At 37.8% G+C, this 15,528-nt stretch overlaps 1 protein-coding gene across 2 annotated transcripts; it reads right to left on the bottom strand.

Moving 5' to 3' along the window:
* Positions 1-827: 827 nt before the first annotated feature.
* lats1 (large tumor suppressor kinase 1) lies at positions 828-15,407 on the bottom strand. 2 transcript variants are annotated; one of them, XM_015041740.1, is made up of 8 exons: positions 15,197-15,407; positions 14,178-14,655; positions 13,663-13,762; positions 11,179-12,494; positions 7,695-8,277; positions 5,338-5,520; positions 3,969-4,075; positions 828-3,893 (listed from the first exon to the last, which is right to left on the bottom strand). In XM_015041740.1, exons 2-8 carry the CDS (start codon positions 14,544-14,546, stop codon positions 3,423-3,425), a joined length of 3,129 nt encoding a protein of 1,042 aa, XP_014897226.1. In that variant the 5' UTR covers positions 14,547-14,655; positions 15,197-15,407; the 3' UTR covers positions 828-3,422. The 2 variants fall into 2 exon arrangements, with proteins under 2 accessions (XP_014897226.1, XP_014897225.1); XM_015041739.1 differs by having other exon boundaries at positions 14,178-14,658.
* Positions 15,408-15,528: the final 121 nt, after the last annotated feature.

The following is a 15,528-nucleotide window of genomic DNA, read 5'->3' on the forward strand; positions in this document are numbered from 1 at the left end:
ATCCATGTTATCTGTTGAGATTATCCATTGACTCCCGATTAAATGAGGCCAATTTCTCGCAAAAAAAAAAAAAAAGTATTCTCTTGAATCAGGAGAGCCACCGTTTTCCCATAAGATAAAGAGCTAATTTTTCATAATATGCCGACTTAAATCCTGACTGAATATTTTGTGGTTTCCTCACATTATTTAACTCTAGGAGCGTGTCCAGTGTTTATATTTCAAAACAGAACCGCATAAAGTGCATTTTACATCCCGCACAGGACTCCGTTTCGACCGCTCGTCTTTGCTTTTCTGTTAAGTCTCCGCCATTTGTGTTTCTGCATCAGTGGCTCCGCTTAAGGATGACCAGCGGCGCCCTCTGCTGGATGGAGGCGAAACTACAACACTAAAAAGCGTTTGAACTAAACATCAATTGACAATATTAAATCGATTGTTTACATCCCTAACATCTACAATTAAAAAAAAACTGTTTAAAATCACCCTAGCCACAAGAAAGCTCGACACTTTCTTGTTGATCATAAGGGTTTTGTTTATGAAGGAATGAGAAATTTGGGGAATATTTTCATTTACTTTAAACTAGAGTATACATGGACTTCTTACTGTGATTTATTCAAAATTTTATGAACCATTTAAATTCCAATAGTTTTACAGTATAGTTATTAGCATTTTAGATAGTTGTCATTACTTTTATTATTTTTTTGCATTTGGATGTTTAGTTTTAAGATAAAAGCCGTTTGAAAACAGTACAAATCATATCTAAAAGTTCAAACATCTTTCACTCAGTTCAATGAGAAGGCCAAGCATGAAAATTCTTACTCCTTTTTTTATTATTACCCTCTTCCCAAACCTCTCTGAGCAAAAATGTACACAAAAATAAAATTCTCTCAATTAAAACCAGTGCAGAATGACGGTGGTCATTATTAAATCATTAAGGATTCAAATATTCTTTCCTACACAGAAAAAAATACAGCGGGGTAGAAAAACTAAATATAAGGTAACTTTAGTGTTTTTTTTTAAACTAAAGTAAAACTTTAGACCAAAGATTGCAGTAATTAAGTGCTCAAGTATAATAATAAAATAAAAAAGTCATTACTGTTAAGTTGGTAAAAAGAAGAAAAAATAAACCCTTATTTAGTGCTTTGGTTGAGATGTGAGCATGAAACCTAAAATAAACTTTAAAACAGTGTTCTGTAAATTAGTGCCAGAAATAAAATACATATCAACAGAAGAGGGCCTGCCCAAAAAGAGGGGAGGGAAAAAAATCAGCTTAAAGGGAAGAGAAAATATTTACATCCATGGTGTACAACTTAATTTATAAATACATTTTAGATAAATTAGAAAAATAAAACAAACCTACTGTAGTACAATCAGCTACAGCTACTCATTTTAAAATGCCAGTCTTAATATGTGGTGAAAAGTAACTCAAAAAGGCACAGCAATGAATACTAATTAGAGCGATTTTCCCTGTGAATTCTACAATCCCCTTCGCAATAAACTACAATATAAATGAAGACTTTAAAAAAATAGACTTGAGCAGCATCTACACTAGCGTCAATAAATTAAGGCTTTACTGGGGGGCTGTGATAAGTTGTCACCCTGGTCGAAACTTCAAAATATTTACATTAAAAATGGAATTACTAATTAATGCCGTTAGTTTTGCATGCAGGCAGATCTGATTCTGTAACAGTAATTTACTGTTTATGTGCACACAAACAGGCATAGAATGCTTTTTTCTTTAGCAAAATTGTGACAAATTAAAAATCTGGATTAAGCAACAAGACTGGGGACCTAAAAATCTGAGTTTAAATCTTTAGGAATGACATCAATTACTCCTCACTGCCATAAGAAAAATAAATAATCACTTTTAAACTCCAAAATAATTTGCTAAAGTCACAAATTTCTCATTCTCTGATATTGATTTTAGGGTTATTGGAGGAAATATTGTTGCTTTACTAGGAACTGAGGCGATTTTACTGTTTTAATATATAATAAACTGTTTAACCATTTCTATTAGAAATGACTAAAACATGTTTTCCCTTAATAAAACAGATCTGTATCGTTTTGTGCCAGAGGTCAGGGAAATTATTCTATCGTTAATCTGTAAACATAGTTTTAACAAATCATTATGACGATAAACTGACTGATTCTTACAAATGTTAAGAACTTGGTATGGTTGGATTTGTCACGTTTACCATTTCTTCCTGTCATGGTTTCATAAGAGCATCAATAAAAATAAGGAAATAAGATTAAATACAATTATAGTGCTCTGTTTTGCAGTGCTTTATGTGAATAAATACCACAAATTATTGTGATAAATGTCCTAACTGCAAGTTAAACACTTAGAAAAAATAAAATGGAGCAATACTCTGTTTAGCCTTCCCGTTATCTGCTGAGAGTCTTGCTCTCTCACTATTATGAAGCACATCTTGGTCCGAGTCATAAATCTTAAAGTCTTTCTTGGTGAGTCTTTCTAAGGTTTTGTGATCCTAGTAATCAGGATTTAGGTCAATAAGCTGCACACAGTAACTTCAATTTACTGATATTAGTGCTCTTGTGGAGAAAACTGTAAAAATAATAGTCAAGTTTTGTTTATTTGATCTCAGTGATACCCTCAGGGAATAAGGTCAGCAGTTTTCAATAAACTGACTCCAGGTCAGTTCCGTTTTAACGTTTAAATGTGGTTTTACGATCATATTCTGCTACGATCCGGCAAAAATATTCTTCCTATGTTCAAGGTTTAAAATGCTTTATCTGGCATATCCCCCCTTTCACACACACTACTACTACTAAGAGTCTGTATAGCACTGCGCCCCCTGGAGGACATGGGGAAAATATTTTCTTTTGCATTCCCTTGTAATATATGCAGTCAGTTTATGTGGCATCATGAATACTGAACGCCTTTCTCCAACGTTTTTTTTCCATGTAGGAATTCTATGTTAATATCTCATTTGTGAGTTATCTAGAGTTTTACGTCTTCTTCGTTTGGATAAATGCGCCACAAAAGAGAGTAAAACTGGTCAAACTTGGGTTTTCCAGCCGCACTCAAGCAAACATGACAGAAAGTTTCTGTAAGGAGGAAAGAAAAAATATATCCAAACTATTTGGACCAGGAGTTATTTTTACATGGTGATCTGGTGGGTTTAGTTGTGTCTTAATGAGCCGTTTTTATGTGCAGTGGTAATTGCACATGATGTCTCGGCGTGTTTTTTGGTGATTTTAATTCCATTTCTTATTAAATGGAAAGGCTGTAATTGCAAAATTGTGTTTTTTTGCACAGATTTGTAATGGAAACACGGCCTGTCAAATACACCTTATGAGAAAAAACAAGGTGTATTTGCAAATTTAACGTGAGGGAATGCAAAAGAAAAGAATTTTGCTGTGTCTCCGTAGCATGCGACCAGTGACTACATATACACCAGGTCTCAGCCATGTCTGTCGTGCTCGGCGTCGTCCAGCTCCGCCTCGTCCTCTTCGCTGCCCTCGGACTCGATGGGCTTGGGGCAGCTGTAGGGGTGGCCGTTGTCGTCGAAGAAGCGGCGGAAGGTGAACTCGTAAAAGGCGTGTTCGGGGTGCTTCCCGTTGCGGAACCAACCGTTCAGCGTGTCGTTGTGGTTGCTCTCGTCGTCGCTCTTGCGCAGCTTTTCTGGCTCCACCTCGTCGAAGTTGGACGTGTCCGTCGGGTGAGCGATGGTGGGTATGTACGGCGCCGCCTGCTGCCTGAGGTCGCTGGAGAAGTTGACGCTCTTGAAGAAAGGGTGAGCTTTGATTTCGTCGGCGCCGTTCTTGCCCAGGCGGTCCTCTGGGCCGCGGCACAGCTTGACGATGAGGTCCGACGCCTCCGGGCTGAGCTTGCGTTCAGGGGGGATGTGCAGTGTGCTCTTCCAGTTTATCACCTGGTGTCAACAACACAGACATTAGAGACATCAAACCCTGCAGCTGCAGAATGCTGCGCAGCAGCACTGGCATACCTTCATTTGTGTCTCCAGCGGCGTGTTGGCCAGGAACGGAGGCTGACCCACAACCATTTCATACAGGATGACACCAACACTCCACCAGTCACACAGCTGGGTGTATCCTGCAGCAGATATCAGTCACATGCAAGTTACTGATTAATGCAGGGATGACTCATTTTCATTTTGGGCCATATCAAGGCCAGTTGTGGCAGAATGTGATAAAACTCAAACTGTTACAATAATAGATATGCTGTCTGCACATAAAATTTAAATATATTGAAATTCTTTTCATATTGACTATTTTTGTGATTGTTTTGCAATCAAAATCACTGAATGAATGATTTTGTAGAGATTAACTAAAACATGTACAAATATTTGTACTTTTGTTGACAGTATGTGGGACTTTTTATTACTGTCCACACTGATAACAGACAATAGCTTGACAAGTAAAGCTAAAGCAGCAGCGGGATAAAAGTAAAATATCGCCACCTGCAGGTGGGAATTAGCAATGTTTTGACCACTATTATGGAAAATTTGCAATCAACTAATTGTACATTATGATTAGTGTGACAAAGTGTGGCGAAATATTGATGTTCTCACATTATTAAACTTGGATAGTTTTAAAATACAACCAAACAGGAACCTCTTTAGTTGATGAACAGAAAAATAAGACGGTAAAGAAACAAAATGTGTGAAACACTCAATAAGTACCGTTTTTACTTCGCTCCATAAAGTCAACCATGCTTCTTGGCATCATGTATTTTCAATCATGTTCCAATTTTTATCCCCTCCGCTTCTCCGTCAGTCATTTTTGACTAAATAGTTGATGCTAATCCGTCACGCAGATCGTCTGAATGAGGAGCTTGACTAGTATTTATCTTTCAATATAGAGCCGCAGCATTTTGCATCCCACAACGAACTCCGTTTCTCTTTTACGTTCTGGATTCCCGCCGCCATATTTGTTTATCAACGGCTAGATGGCGGCCAAAAAACAACACTAGAAAAAGGTCTAAGCAGACGTTACAAGCTGCTCCGTTGCGCAGCTCGTCTGAATGAGCGCTACAGGTGAAACTTAAGGACATCGTGCAGCGATTATATTTCAAATCAGAACCGCAAAAAGTAAATTTTGTATCACACAACGGATTCCGTTTCTACCCTTTCCCTTTTCCCTTCCGGAGTCCCTCCGCCATTACAGTTTCTGAATCAACGGCTCCGGCTTAAGAATTACCAGCGGCGCCCTCTGCTGGATGGAAGTCAAATTACAACACTGAAAGAAGGTCTAAATGGCCATTGTAAGTTTATGACTGGAGCCAATTTTTATCTAATAAACAATTAATCGACAATTAATCGTGAGCTAATTGCTGTGTAATATTCTAGTCAGTACCTGTTCGAAGAAGAACTTCTGGAGCAATGTAGTTTGGCGTTCCCACCAGCGAGTGGGCCAAGCAGCGCTGGTGCTGCCGGGCCTTTCTCCTCTCCAGGGGCTTCATTCGGTTGGAGCAGCGACAGTTGGCTGGATCTTCCCAATCCTTACTGAAGTCCATGCTGTCCTGCCTCACATGATCCCCTACAGAGAGGCCACACATCCTGCTGTCTTTTTATTGGTTAAGAGAATTTCTGGCATGTATCATTAACTAAACAAGCAAGAAAAATGTTTACTTGTTTAATACAATTAATCAGAAGTTCAGGTCAATATAATATCCAGCTAACTGTATTTTGCAGAATTTTAAAGAAAGATAAGTAAGTATCTGTTTAATTTCTAAAGCAACAAACTAAAGAAATTTTCAGATAATTATTTTATATCAAAGGGATACCTAAAGACTTTAATGCGTTGTAAAAATAGTTTTACTTTTTGTAATGATGAAATCTTGCTTTATGTTACCATTTTGTTTTTGTTAATAGTACAGATAGGAATGCAAATATATAATGCAACATAAATATAGCATTTTCAAAGACTATTTTCTTTCTTCTTATTGTAAAATATTATTTTATACCCTACTTCAGAGAACCAAATGCTTTCCTGACAAATGGTAATTGAACTGAATTTATAAAGAACTTTTCCAGTCATAGTGACCAGTCAGCGTGCTTTACACTGGAGCCACGTTTACCCTCACAAACGCTAACAGGACTTTTTAAATAAAACAAATAGATTTTGCATAACATAATGATGCTGTAAATGCAAATTATATTATTTTAGATCTAGTTTCCGTCACCAAGTTGAAAACTTGGATACAGTTTTTTCATTTATCACAAATTTCCCACAAAAAGAAACATCTGATTTTCTACAATGGTTTTATATTTTCTTTGTATTTTAATACCTAAAAGCAGAAATAAAATGGAGTTAATTTGCTCCTTAAGCACACATTTATGAAAATTGTTTATTTTTTAAGGTTTTGCATTATTTATAGATGTAAACATGAATTAAACTGGATCTTTTTTAAAGCTCATAAATAAAAAAAACTTAATAAATACATCGACCAAAAATATGCACTTTGATACGTTTGTTTTGAGTTGAATGTAACTCTGACTAAAATTAATGGTTAATGAGTTGATGCATAAATTGGTACAATCTAGACCTGCAAATAACTATAAATCAGATAAAATTCTACTTTTTTTGCATTTAACCTCTTTGTCTTTTGTATACATTATAAATACATTAAATGATGCAAATAAATAATTAAATTCCTTTTTAAAATAAGAACATAAAATTATATCATCTAAATTTAAATAGCATAATTCCTATAATGAATTTGAACCAGGCGAAGTTAAAACTACAGCACTGGAGTAGTTCTGGATAAAACACATTTACAGATAAAGGTTTTCTTTTTATACATATCTTGCATTTATAAGTGCAAAATGCATATATATTTTTTACAGTTTAGACTTAACTACTGCTCTGAATAGTTTTTCAGTAAATGGCCTGTTTCTGAGTCTGTACACGCCAGTTAATGATTATTTACTAAATTAGTTGAAAATTATTTCAATAATCTATTAATTATGATTAATCGTTTCAGGCCTACTTAAAATATTTGGTTTCAACTTTAAATCAGGCTTTTAATCAAGCGTTGCACTTTATTACAAAACGTTGCAGTTTTAATATCAAGAACTTTCTGAACCTTGAAAACACCAAATTGAAATTCAAGCATTTTTAAGGATTTCAATAACCCGTACAAACCGCAAAACACTAAATTAGTTGTCAATTATTTCAATAATCGATTAGTCACAATCTTTTCTGTTCCAATTAAAATATTTGGTTTCCACTGTAATTTAGGCTTTTAATCAAGTATTAGGTTAGAGTTTAATTACAAAACTGTGCAGTTTGAATATCAAGCACTTTCCAAACCTTGAAAATGCATGAATTTCAATTTGGTGTTTTCAGGGATTTCAAGCACCTGTACCAGCCCTAAAAAGACTATTTGAATAATCCAATTAATCAATTAATCGTCCAATTAATCGCTTCAGCCTTGGTATGATCTTATAAATCCTTCCTTTTTCTGATGGATTTTAAATTTCTGCCTTTAATAAGGGCACTGCAGCATAATTTATAGTATAGTTCTGAGAAGAAAAACTGACATGAAAAGCCAGGTTATTGCATTTCTAATAACTGTGCAGGCTTTTTTAAAAGGTAATAGAAACTATAACGCCAAATATCCCTCAACCATCAACTATTAATTTTATAAATGCTGATTAATATATTGGTTTTTATGGATTTAAAATCAGGTGAAGAGGAATGTTACCCACCGCTCTGGTAATACTTGGAGTCGTGTGTCCAGCGGAAACCGGTGCAGAGCCCAAAGTCCGTCAGCTTTATGTGTCCGTCTCCGTCTATGAGAATGTTGTCAGGCTTGATGTCTCTGTGGATGAAGCCCATCTTATGGACGCTCTCCAAAGCGCAGGTGAGCTCCGCGATGTAAAACCGAGCCAGCTCCTCCTTGAAGATTTCCAGCCGGATGAGGAGGCTCATCATGTCCCCGCCGGGAATGTACTCCATGACGAAGTACAAGTTGTCCTTGTCTTGGAAGGAGTAGTAGAGACGCACCACCCACTCGTTGTCGGCTTCGGCCAGGATGTCCCGCTCGGCCTTTACGTGAGCCACCTGGTTCCTCAGCAGCACATCCTTCTTGCGGAGAGTCTTCATGGCGTACAGCGCCCCCGTGTCCTCCTTCCTCGCCAGGGACACTTCTCCGAAGGCGCCGATGCCGAGCGTCTTGATCCGTTTGAACATGGACTTGTCCATTTTGGCTCGCTTTAGGCGGATGTAGTTGGACTCCTTCTGAGAGAGCATCTTTCGCATCTGCTTCTGGGCTTCTGAGCTCAAACCCACCTAAGAAACAAACTCGTTAAAATCTGATGAAGATTTGGAACTGAAAAATGCTTTGAATGGGTTATTTTGTTAGACGCAAAACAGCATCAAAAAAATTTAATATTATATTCAAATATATTAATATATATATATTAGCCAGAGCTGGGCAATTTGTAAAGTTTTTGAAAAATCTGGATTTTTGGGTTTCTATACTTTGGAGTGATGTCAGCATGCTGAGGGCGGCCATCTTGTTTATTTCACGAATATTAGGGCCAGGCTACAATTTTTTAATTGTGAGAATTATGTCACAATATTACAATAATACAGTTGCAGTAAAACAATAATAAAGTCTTACAATAAAGTCAAAATAATGCTAAAATAAAACGACAGTATTACTAAAATAAGGTCATAATATTAGGAGAATGAAGTAATTTTACAACAAATCCGAAACAAAAAATAAAATTATAAATGTTGAGCATCTTGTGAAGTTATACTTGTTTTGTTGGTTTTACAAATAAGAAAATACTTCATCTTTTAACACGTCAGGAACAAAGTGTTTTCAGAAGCACAAGTTAAAAAAAAAAAAAACAGAAACTGAGCAACTCGCATTAAATCTTTATAATTATTAGTTTTGTCTGATTAAACCAATATTTCTTGTAATTTTAAGATGTTCTCCTGCTGAAATTGTTTACTCTGCTACAATTATGACTATATTCTTATAAATTAAACAGAAGTTATTGTAACCTGGCCCTAATACTCTGTCGTCCAACTCACAAAAGGGGAAAAAAAAAAGAAGGAAAAAAAATAGACTAAAATCTGAAATCGGATCTGGTGTGAAAAAATTGGAAATTTTATTTTTAGCCCTAAAACTAGAGACGCACCACTCAATTAGTTAATGTTTCCCTGATCTGCAGACCAAACATTCAAAAATCAGATTTTTTCAGTGGTTGGATAGATGCATCACCTACCAACAGCATGCACTTTTTCTGAGTTTACTAAAAACATTTTGTTGAACTGGCTGCAGTAAATTTTTTCCTCATTTTGGATGATTCCTGTCCTTAAAACGTCAGTAAGCTGGGTAAAAAGGTCAAACCTCATTGTTGATCAGTATCAACCAGAAAAAGCCAGATTGGTGCTTTTTACTGGTGCAAATAACCAATAAATACATTAAAAATACAGCTGAAATTATTTAAATCAACTGTATTTTCCTGAATTTTACTCATTGTGACCCAAAATGTAAATATTGATGCACCATATTTGATGAGATGTATGATATCATGCATGCACAAGAGACGCCATGCTTCCAGTAAAAACACAGATATTACACACCTTGCTGAATAAGTGATGTGTTTACATACAGGACAGCAAAGATACGTTTACCTTTTATATCAGCTGTTAATGACAGCGAGGAGGGAGAGAGAGAAGAGAAAGAACAGCTAAGAAAAGACAGGGTTCGCACAATTTCACAGGAAAATTCAAGCATTCTTCAAGGTAAGTTTTTAAAGTTTTCCAGCACCACATGGAGTTAAAAACAGCACAAATTAACTAAAATATATTACTTATTAATGTCTTGTGGCAGCATTCTGCATAGCAGGGACAAGGTGAACTAAAAATGTAGCAGATTTTATGTTTTGAAATGCCTCACACACTTGACTGGTCTGAGAACAAAACACTAATTTTAAAAAATCCCACATTTTCATAACTTTAGCATATAAAATATAGACCAACCTTTTATTTCAGTTTCACAGATCAATAAGTGATTGAATCACTAGAAATTATAATTATTAAATCCATCTAAATAATCCAACAAAAGTAACTTCCTGCTCAAATTAAATGCTAAAACACAATGTACTAAAAAAACACCACAAAACAAATCCATAAAAATTTTTGTCTTTTTTTTTCTGGCTTTTAGCAAATAGAAATATTTTTTGTAATTATAACAAACCTAAAACAAGAAAAGTTTAGTCTGACTTCAGACAGCCAAAAAAATTAAATCTGGATAAAACGAATGGCACACGATGCAGATTTTTCATTTTACCACTTTAGTTTTCTTTACACAATATTAGAAATGCATTAAAAATGCAAATAAACAAAACATAATTCCTATTCTAAATGAAAAGAACATTTTATTGCTAAAAAAGCAATGAAAATTTGAACCAGGTGAAGCTAAAACTATTTCATTTGAGGCGTTTTGACTAAACATATTTACAGACAAAGGCATTTTTATCTTAAATGCAAATTGTTTGAACATTTTGTAAAGTTTTAGTTTAATTACTGCTATGAATATGGTATTTCCACAAATATCCCTTATTTGAGCCTGTCTAGTTAACGATTAATTGATTACTAAATTAGTTGATGATTAATTGATTACTAAATTAGTTGATTATTTCAATAATTGATTCATCACGATTAATCTTTTCAGCCTTATTTAAAATATCTGGTTTCAACTGCAGTTAAAAACAAAACTATGCAGTTTAAAACACTTTCCAAACCTTGAAAACACCTAATTGAAATTAAAACTTTTAAGATTTTCAAACATCTGTACAAACCCTGAAAAGAGCACAGACAATCAATTCAACAATCGATTAATCGTTTCAGCCTTGGTACAATCCTGGAAATCCTTCCTTTTTCTGATGGATTTAAAATTTCTACCTTTAGCAAAAACACTACAGCATATTTTAAGTCACAATTCTGAGGTTAAAACTGGAAAAATGGCCAGGAAAATCACTTCCAATAACAATACAGAATAAAACAATAATGGTGCCAATTATCTAACAGCCATACTCTAATAATTTTATAAATGCATTTTCAAGGACTTCAAGCAACAGTACGAACCCTGAAAAGTGAACAAAAGGTTTGAAAAAAAAAAAAGCTTAAAGTAGAAAAATATTTAATTTAGAGGTGTTTTTTCCTTCTTCTTACCCTTTGCATCTCGCTTTCCAGCTGCTTCCTCCTGCGGATCCTCATCTGGTGGTTCTTCAGGATGTTCTCTACATGCTGCTCCATGAAGAACTTGAAGGCTTGAGGAGAGTACAGGCTGATTCTTCCCGACTCCCCTCTCCGCTCCTCGTCTCTGTTGCGGCGGACCGGGACGGGCGACGTAGTGATCTTCTTTTCGGCTCCGGCCGAGCTTTCGCCGCTTTCCGAAGCCTTATCACTGCTGCTCTCGTCGGTGGCCTCGTCTCTGCCTGCACTGTACGGTGGAGGGGCGGGCGAAGGGAAGAGGTGTTTGGGATACGGTGGCGGCGGACCCTGATAGTTGGGGGGTTCCCCGCCGATAGGCGCTTGAGAAACCGCAGGTGGTGGGTCGGGATATGCAGGCGCAGGAGGCGACGGTGCAACCTGCTGTATCCGCTGTGGATGCGTTGGAGCGACGGCGGTGTGCATCTTGGGTTTCGGCACGCGCATGCTTTTCACCGGCTGCAGGATGGGCGTCTGCGTGATGGCGGTGACGGTGGTCGCCGACGGCTGGGAGCTGGACGAATGAGTGGGTCGATTGTTAAAGGAGTTGGAGCGAACCGGGATGTTGTGCTGCCACGACGGCGACAAGTCCTGGTTGATGTTGGTGACGGACGCAGAGTGCGGCTGACTGGATGCCAGAGGAGGCTGCAACCACGTGTGAGGAGGAGCCAGGTTGTATATGTCGAGGTTGTGACTGTTCCGGTTGGGAACCAGCATGGACTGAGGGATGTTTCCTCCGTTTAGGTACGAAGGAGACGAAGCAGGCTGGGGCTCGTTGGAACCCTGTCGGCTGTTTACGGGGTAAGGCGGCGGAGGCTGACGGTTGCCTCCCTGCATGTAGTCCGGCTGAGCGGAGCCATTTTGAGTCCAGGTGGGAGGAAAGGTGAATTTATGGGGTGCAGAGCGCTGATTCTGAGGCGCCGGGTTTGGATACATGTCTGGCCGGGCGCCCTGGGGGACCGGAGACATCCGCGGAGGGAGGTAGTCCAGATTCCCAGAGTACCGCTTGGTGGACGGGTTGCTTTCCCAGGATGACGTGGGAGGCATGCCGTTGCGGTTCGGAGGGGGCGTGACACTCCGCACCTGAGGGGGCAGCGGAGGGTTCACCCTCTGGTTGCTAGCAGAGTGGCCTTGTGGGTAAACGGGAGGCGGTCCAGGGCTGTCAGAGCGGTACGAAATGCCTTCCACCACCAGGGGACCCATTCGAGGAACGAGGGACTCCTTGGATCCTTTCCAACTTGGTCTCCGCAGCACAGCCTGCGGCATGTGAGACGGACCTGCACACAAACACAAAACGTTTACTGAGATAAGAATTATCCACTTTCTTATCCACTGGTGGCATAAACCTGGAAGAATTTCATCCACTCTTCCTGGATAACATCATCTGTAGGGCTGAAACTATCAATCATTCTGACAATTATTATCATGATGATAATTAATTGATTGTTCTGATAACTAATCGATTAATTAGATAAGATATTTGGCACATTCTACAGATTTTTCATTAATCTACTCAAGCTTTTTTCAGTTTAAGATTACAAATACGTTGAAGGAAACAAATAATTAAATTTTTGAAATAAGAAAACCAACATTTTGTAGCCTAAATTATCAGCATTTCTTTACTGTAATTCTTTGTAACAGAGGATGCATCTGCAGCTAAAAAATACTTTTATCATCAATATGCGAAAAGCTCAGTCCTTCCTGCGTGATTTAACATGAATGCAGTGCAGGGATGATCTGATTACTATGCTTTGATTAATCAATTAATTATTGGATTCCAAAATTTGCTTAATTGAAGATTTTTTTTAACTGAATTTGATCCAAGTGAAGCTAAAAATGCCACTGGAGGAGTTCTAGGTAGAATATATTTACAGAAAGTTATTTTTTTTAATCTTAAATATAAAATGTATATTCTTATTATAGAATTTGGGCTTCATTATTGCTCTGACTATTTTTTCAGCAATTGGCCTTTTTTGAATCCGTTTACTACAGTTAATGATTAATCATAAATTCATCATGATTAATCCGATTAATCGCTTCTGCACCAGTTCAGACTTCACATCCAAACAGACTTCTTCACAGAAGTTGGAGGCATTGCTCCCTAAAATGTTGTTGCGCTTTCATCCAGGTTTTATATTCGTATGTTATAGTCCCGTTTATACATTTTAAAAGTTTGATTTTTTTGAAATGCGTAACTTTTAAAAACATGGAAAACACCAATTGATACCAAAATAAATGCATCTGTTTTTTTCTTTTTACTCGTCAGTGAAAGCATAGCGCTAAAGACCGTGGTGTTAGTCATACTCTTTGACCGGTTGTATTGTCTTTTTTATGCAGGTGTCCTAAATCCTGCAAACAAATATGGCCACCGGATCAAAAGGCAGTATGGGTAAAAAATAAAAGAAATGAAAACCTGCACTGTTCCCAGTGGATCTGATGTAATACCTGGAGCTTTCAGGCCTGTAGAGTTGGTGTTAGGACTCATCGAGTCCTGGTAATTCACCTTCCCCTTGTAGTCTGAAGTAACCCGACGGCTGCTGTTGCCCTAGGAAGGCCGAAATAAACATAACTTAGTTTAGAAAATCATTTCAAACAAGCGATCATGCTCAGAGTCTGTTGTTGTTTTTACTTTTACATTCAAAAGCGTGATATTGACTTGGCTTGTTTAACCATTATTATAAGGTTTAAACAAAATGTACTTGCTTTACTACATCTGCGATGCACTTTGAGTCTCTACATACTTGGATATCGTGCAAACCAAAAGGTGATTGTCAGATGTAAAACTTCTTTTGTACTGGTAACTGTACAAACTTGTCACTTCACATTGCATACCTGACATTTTCAAAATAATTCCCTCTACACAAAGTGTACCAAGTCTTTCTAGTCAATTACAAAGGTATGAACAGAATGAAACGCTCACAAATCTTTATAAGATTATACATTTGTGAGGGATATCTTACCTCCTCAAACCCAGCAGTTGGTTGTTCCAGCAACATCTGCTTGTTGAGATCAGGGCCAGAAGTGGTAGAATCATTACTCAGTGAATCAGTCACTTCAAAAGGCACCAAAGACTTGCGGATCTTCTGTAGCGCTTTGTGATGTTGTGAATGTTTTGGGGTGCTGGTGCGCCCCTGGTGCCTTTGCTCTTCAGGGAGCATTTTTGCTTGTCCAGCAGGGTCTACTTTAGGAGGGTCTGAGGGCTTGGTCAGGTTTCGCAGGCTGTTCCGTATATCCTGCAGCATCTGCTGGCTGTTACCACTGTAGTTGCTGGCAGGGAACGTTTTGGGTCGCATCTGTTTGTGTCCTTCGGGTTTCTCCCCTCTCCTCATGTACAAGCATTTATATGAACGACGAAAATGGATGAAGAAGACGTCCACCTGTCCACCGCAGAGATGAAGATCAGGGTATCTGATGTCTTGTTTTCACATCTGCATGCTGCTGCTGAAGAAAACATCCAATATTAAATGCATGTAAGATAAGCAAGCATGCACGTAATGCTACCAAACAGGTTGGGCAAAATGAGACAGAGAGGAGCAATCAACACAGATAAACATTTACCAGAACACAAATATTACGCTGTAAAAACAAATATGTTTTGAGTTGGGATCTATAAACCACAATTTAAGGTATATTAATTTTCTTAAATTTAACAAAACTCCTTTCAGATAAATAGTTTACTTTAAAGATCCAAGATCCCTGTAATTGATTAGCTTTGTTAGCATCGCACGCTAACTTTGCGCGACTTTAACGTTAACTCTCAGGCGTCGGAAAACATTTATGCCAATAATGGTTGTCACAAATATCTAAATAGTTCAAATAATATACTAACCACCTGTCGGTGACTAAAATTATGAGTTGAACTCGGTGTGAAATCTAACAGCACGGCCTGTGAGTGGAAAAGGCGTCCATTAGCCTCTATTCAACAGGTTAGCCTGCTAGCTCGGAACTTTTAACAGTTAGCTCCCGTCAAGCAACTTACCGCTGTTTGTCTGTAGCTGCCGCTTTTCTCGGCACCTGTTCCTATTTCAGCAACCAACAGTGGTTCCGGTGGTTCCTCTGTGTGAGGGACGTGGTTCTAACTCAAAACGTCCTTGTTGTGCCCCGCTGGCTGGTTCCTAGTCGTGTTAAAATTCCTGTGATATCTGAATGACAAGTACAAGCTTCAAGGCTAAACACAAACCCCACAGAGTGCTTCCGGTTTTCAAAATAAAGTTCCGCTAACATTATTGTTGTTTACTCGATAAAACCTAAAGCAAGATAAGGAAGATTCATTTTACTTAAATAAAAATGATTAATATTTGATTAACAAGA

The sequence above is a fragment of the Poecilia latipinna genome, unplaced genomic scaffold (genome assembly GCF_001443285.1).
Source record: "Poecilia latipinna isolate Pla-1442-1.1 unplaced genomic scaffold, P_latipinna-1.0 Scaffold567, whole genome shotgun sequence".
Taxonomy (NCBI): Eukaryota; Metazoa; Chordata; class Actinopteri; order Cyprinodontiformes; family Poeciliidae; genus Poecilia; species Poecilia latipinna.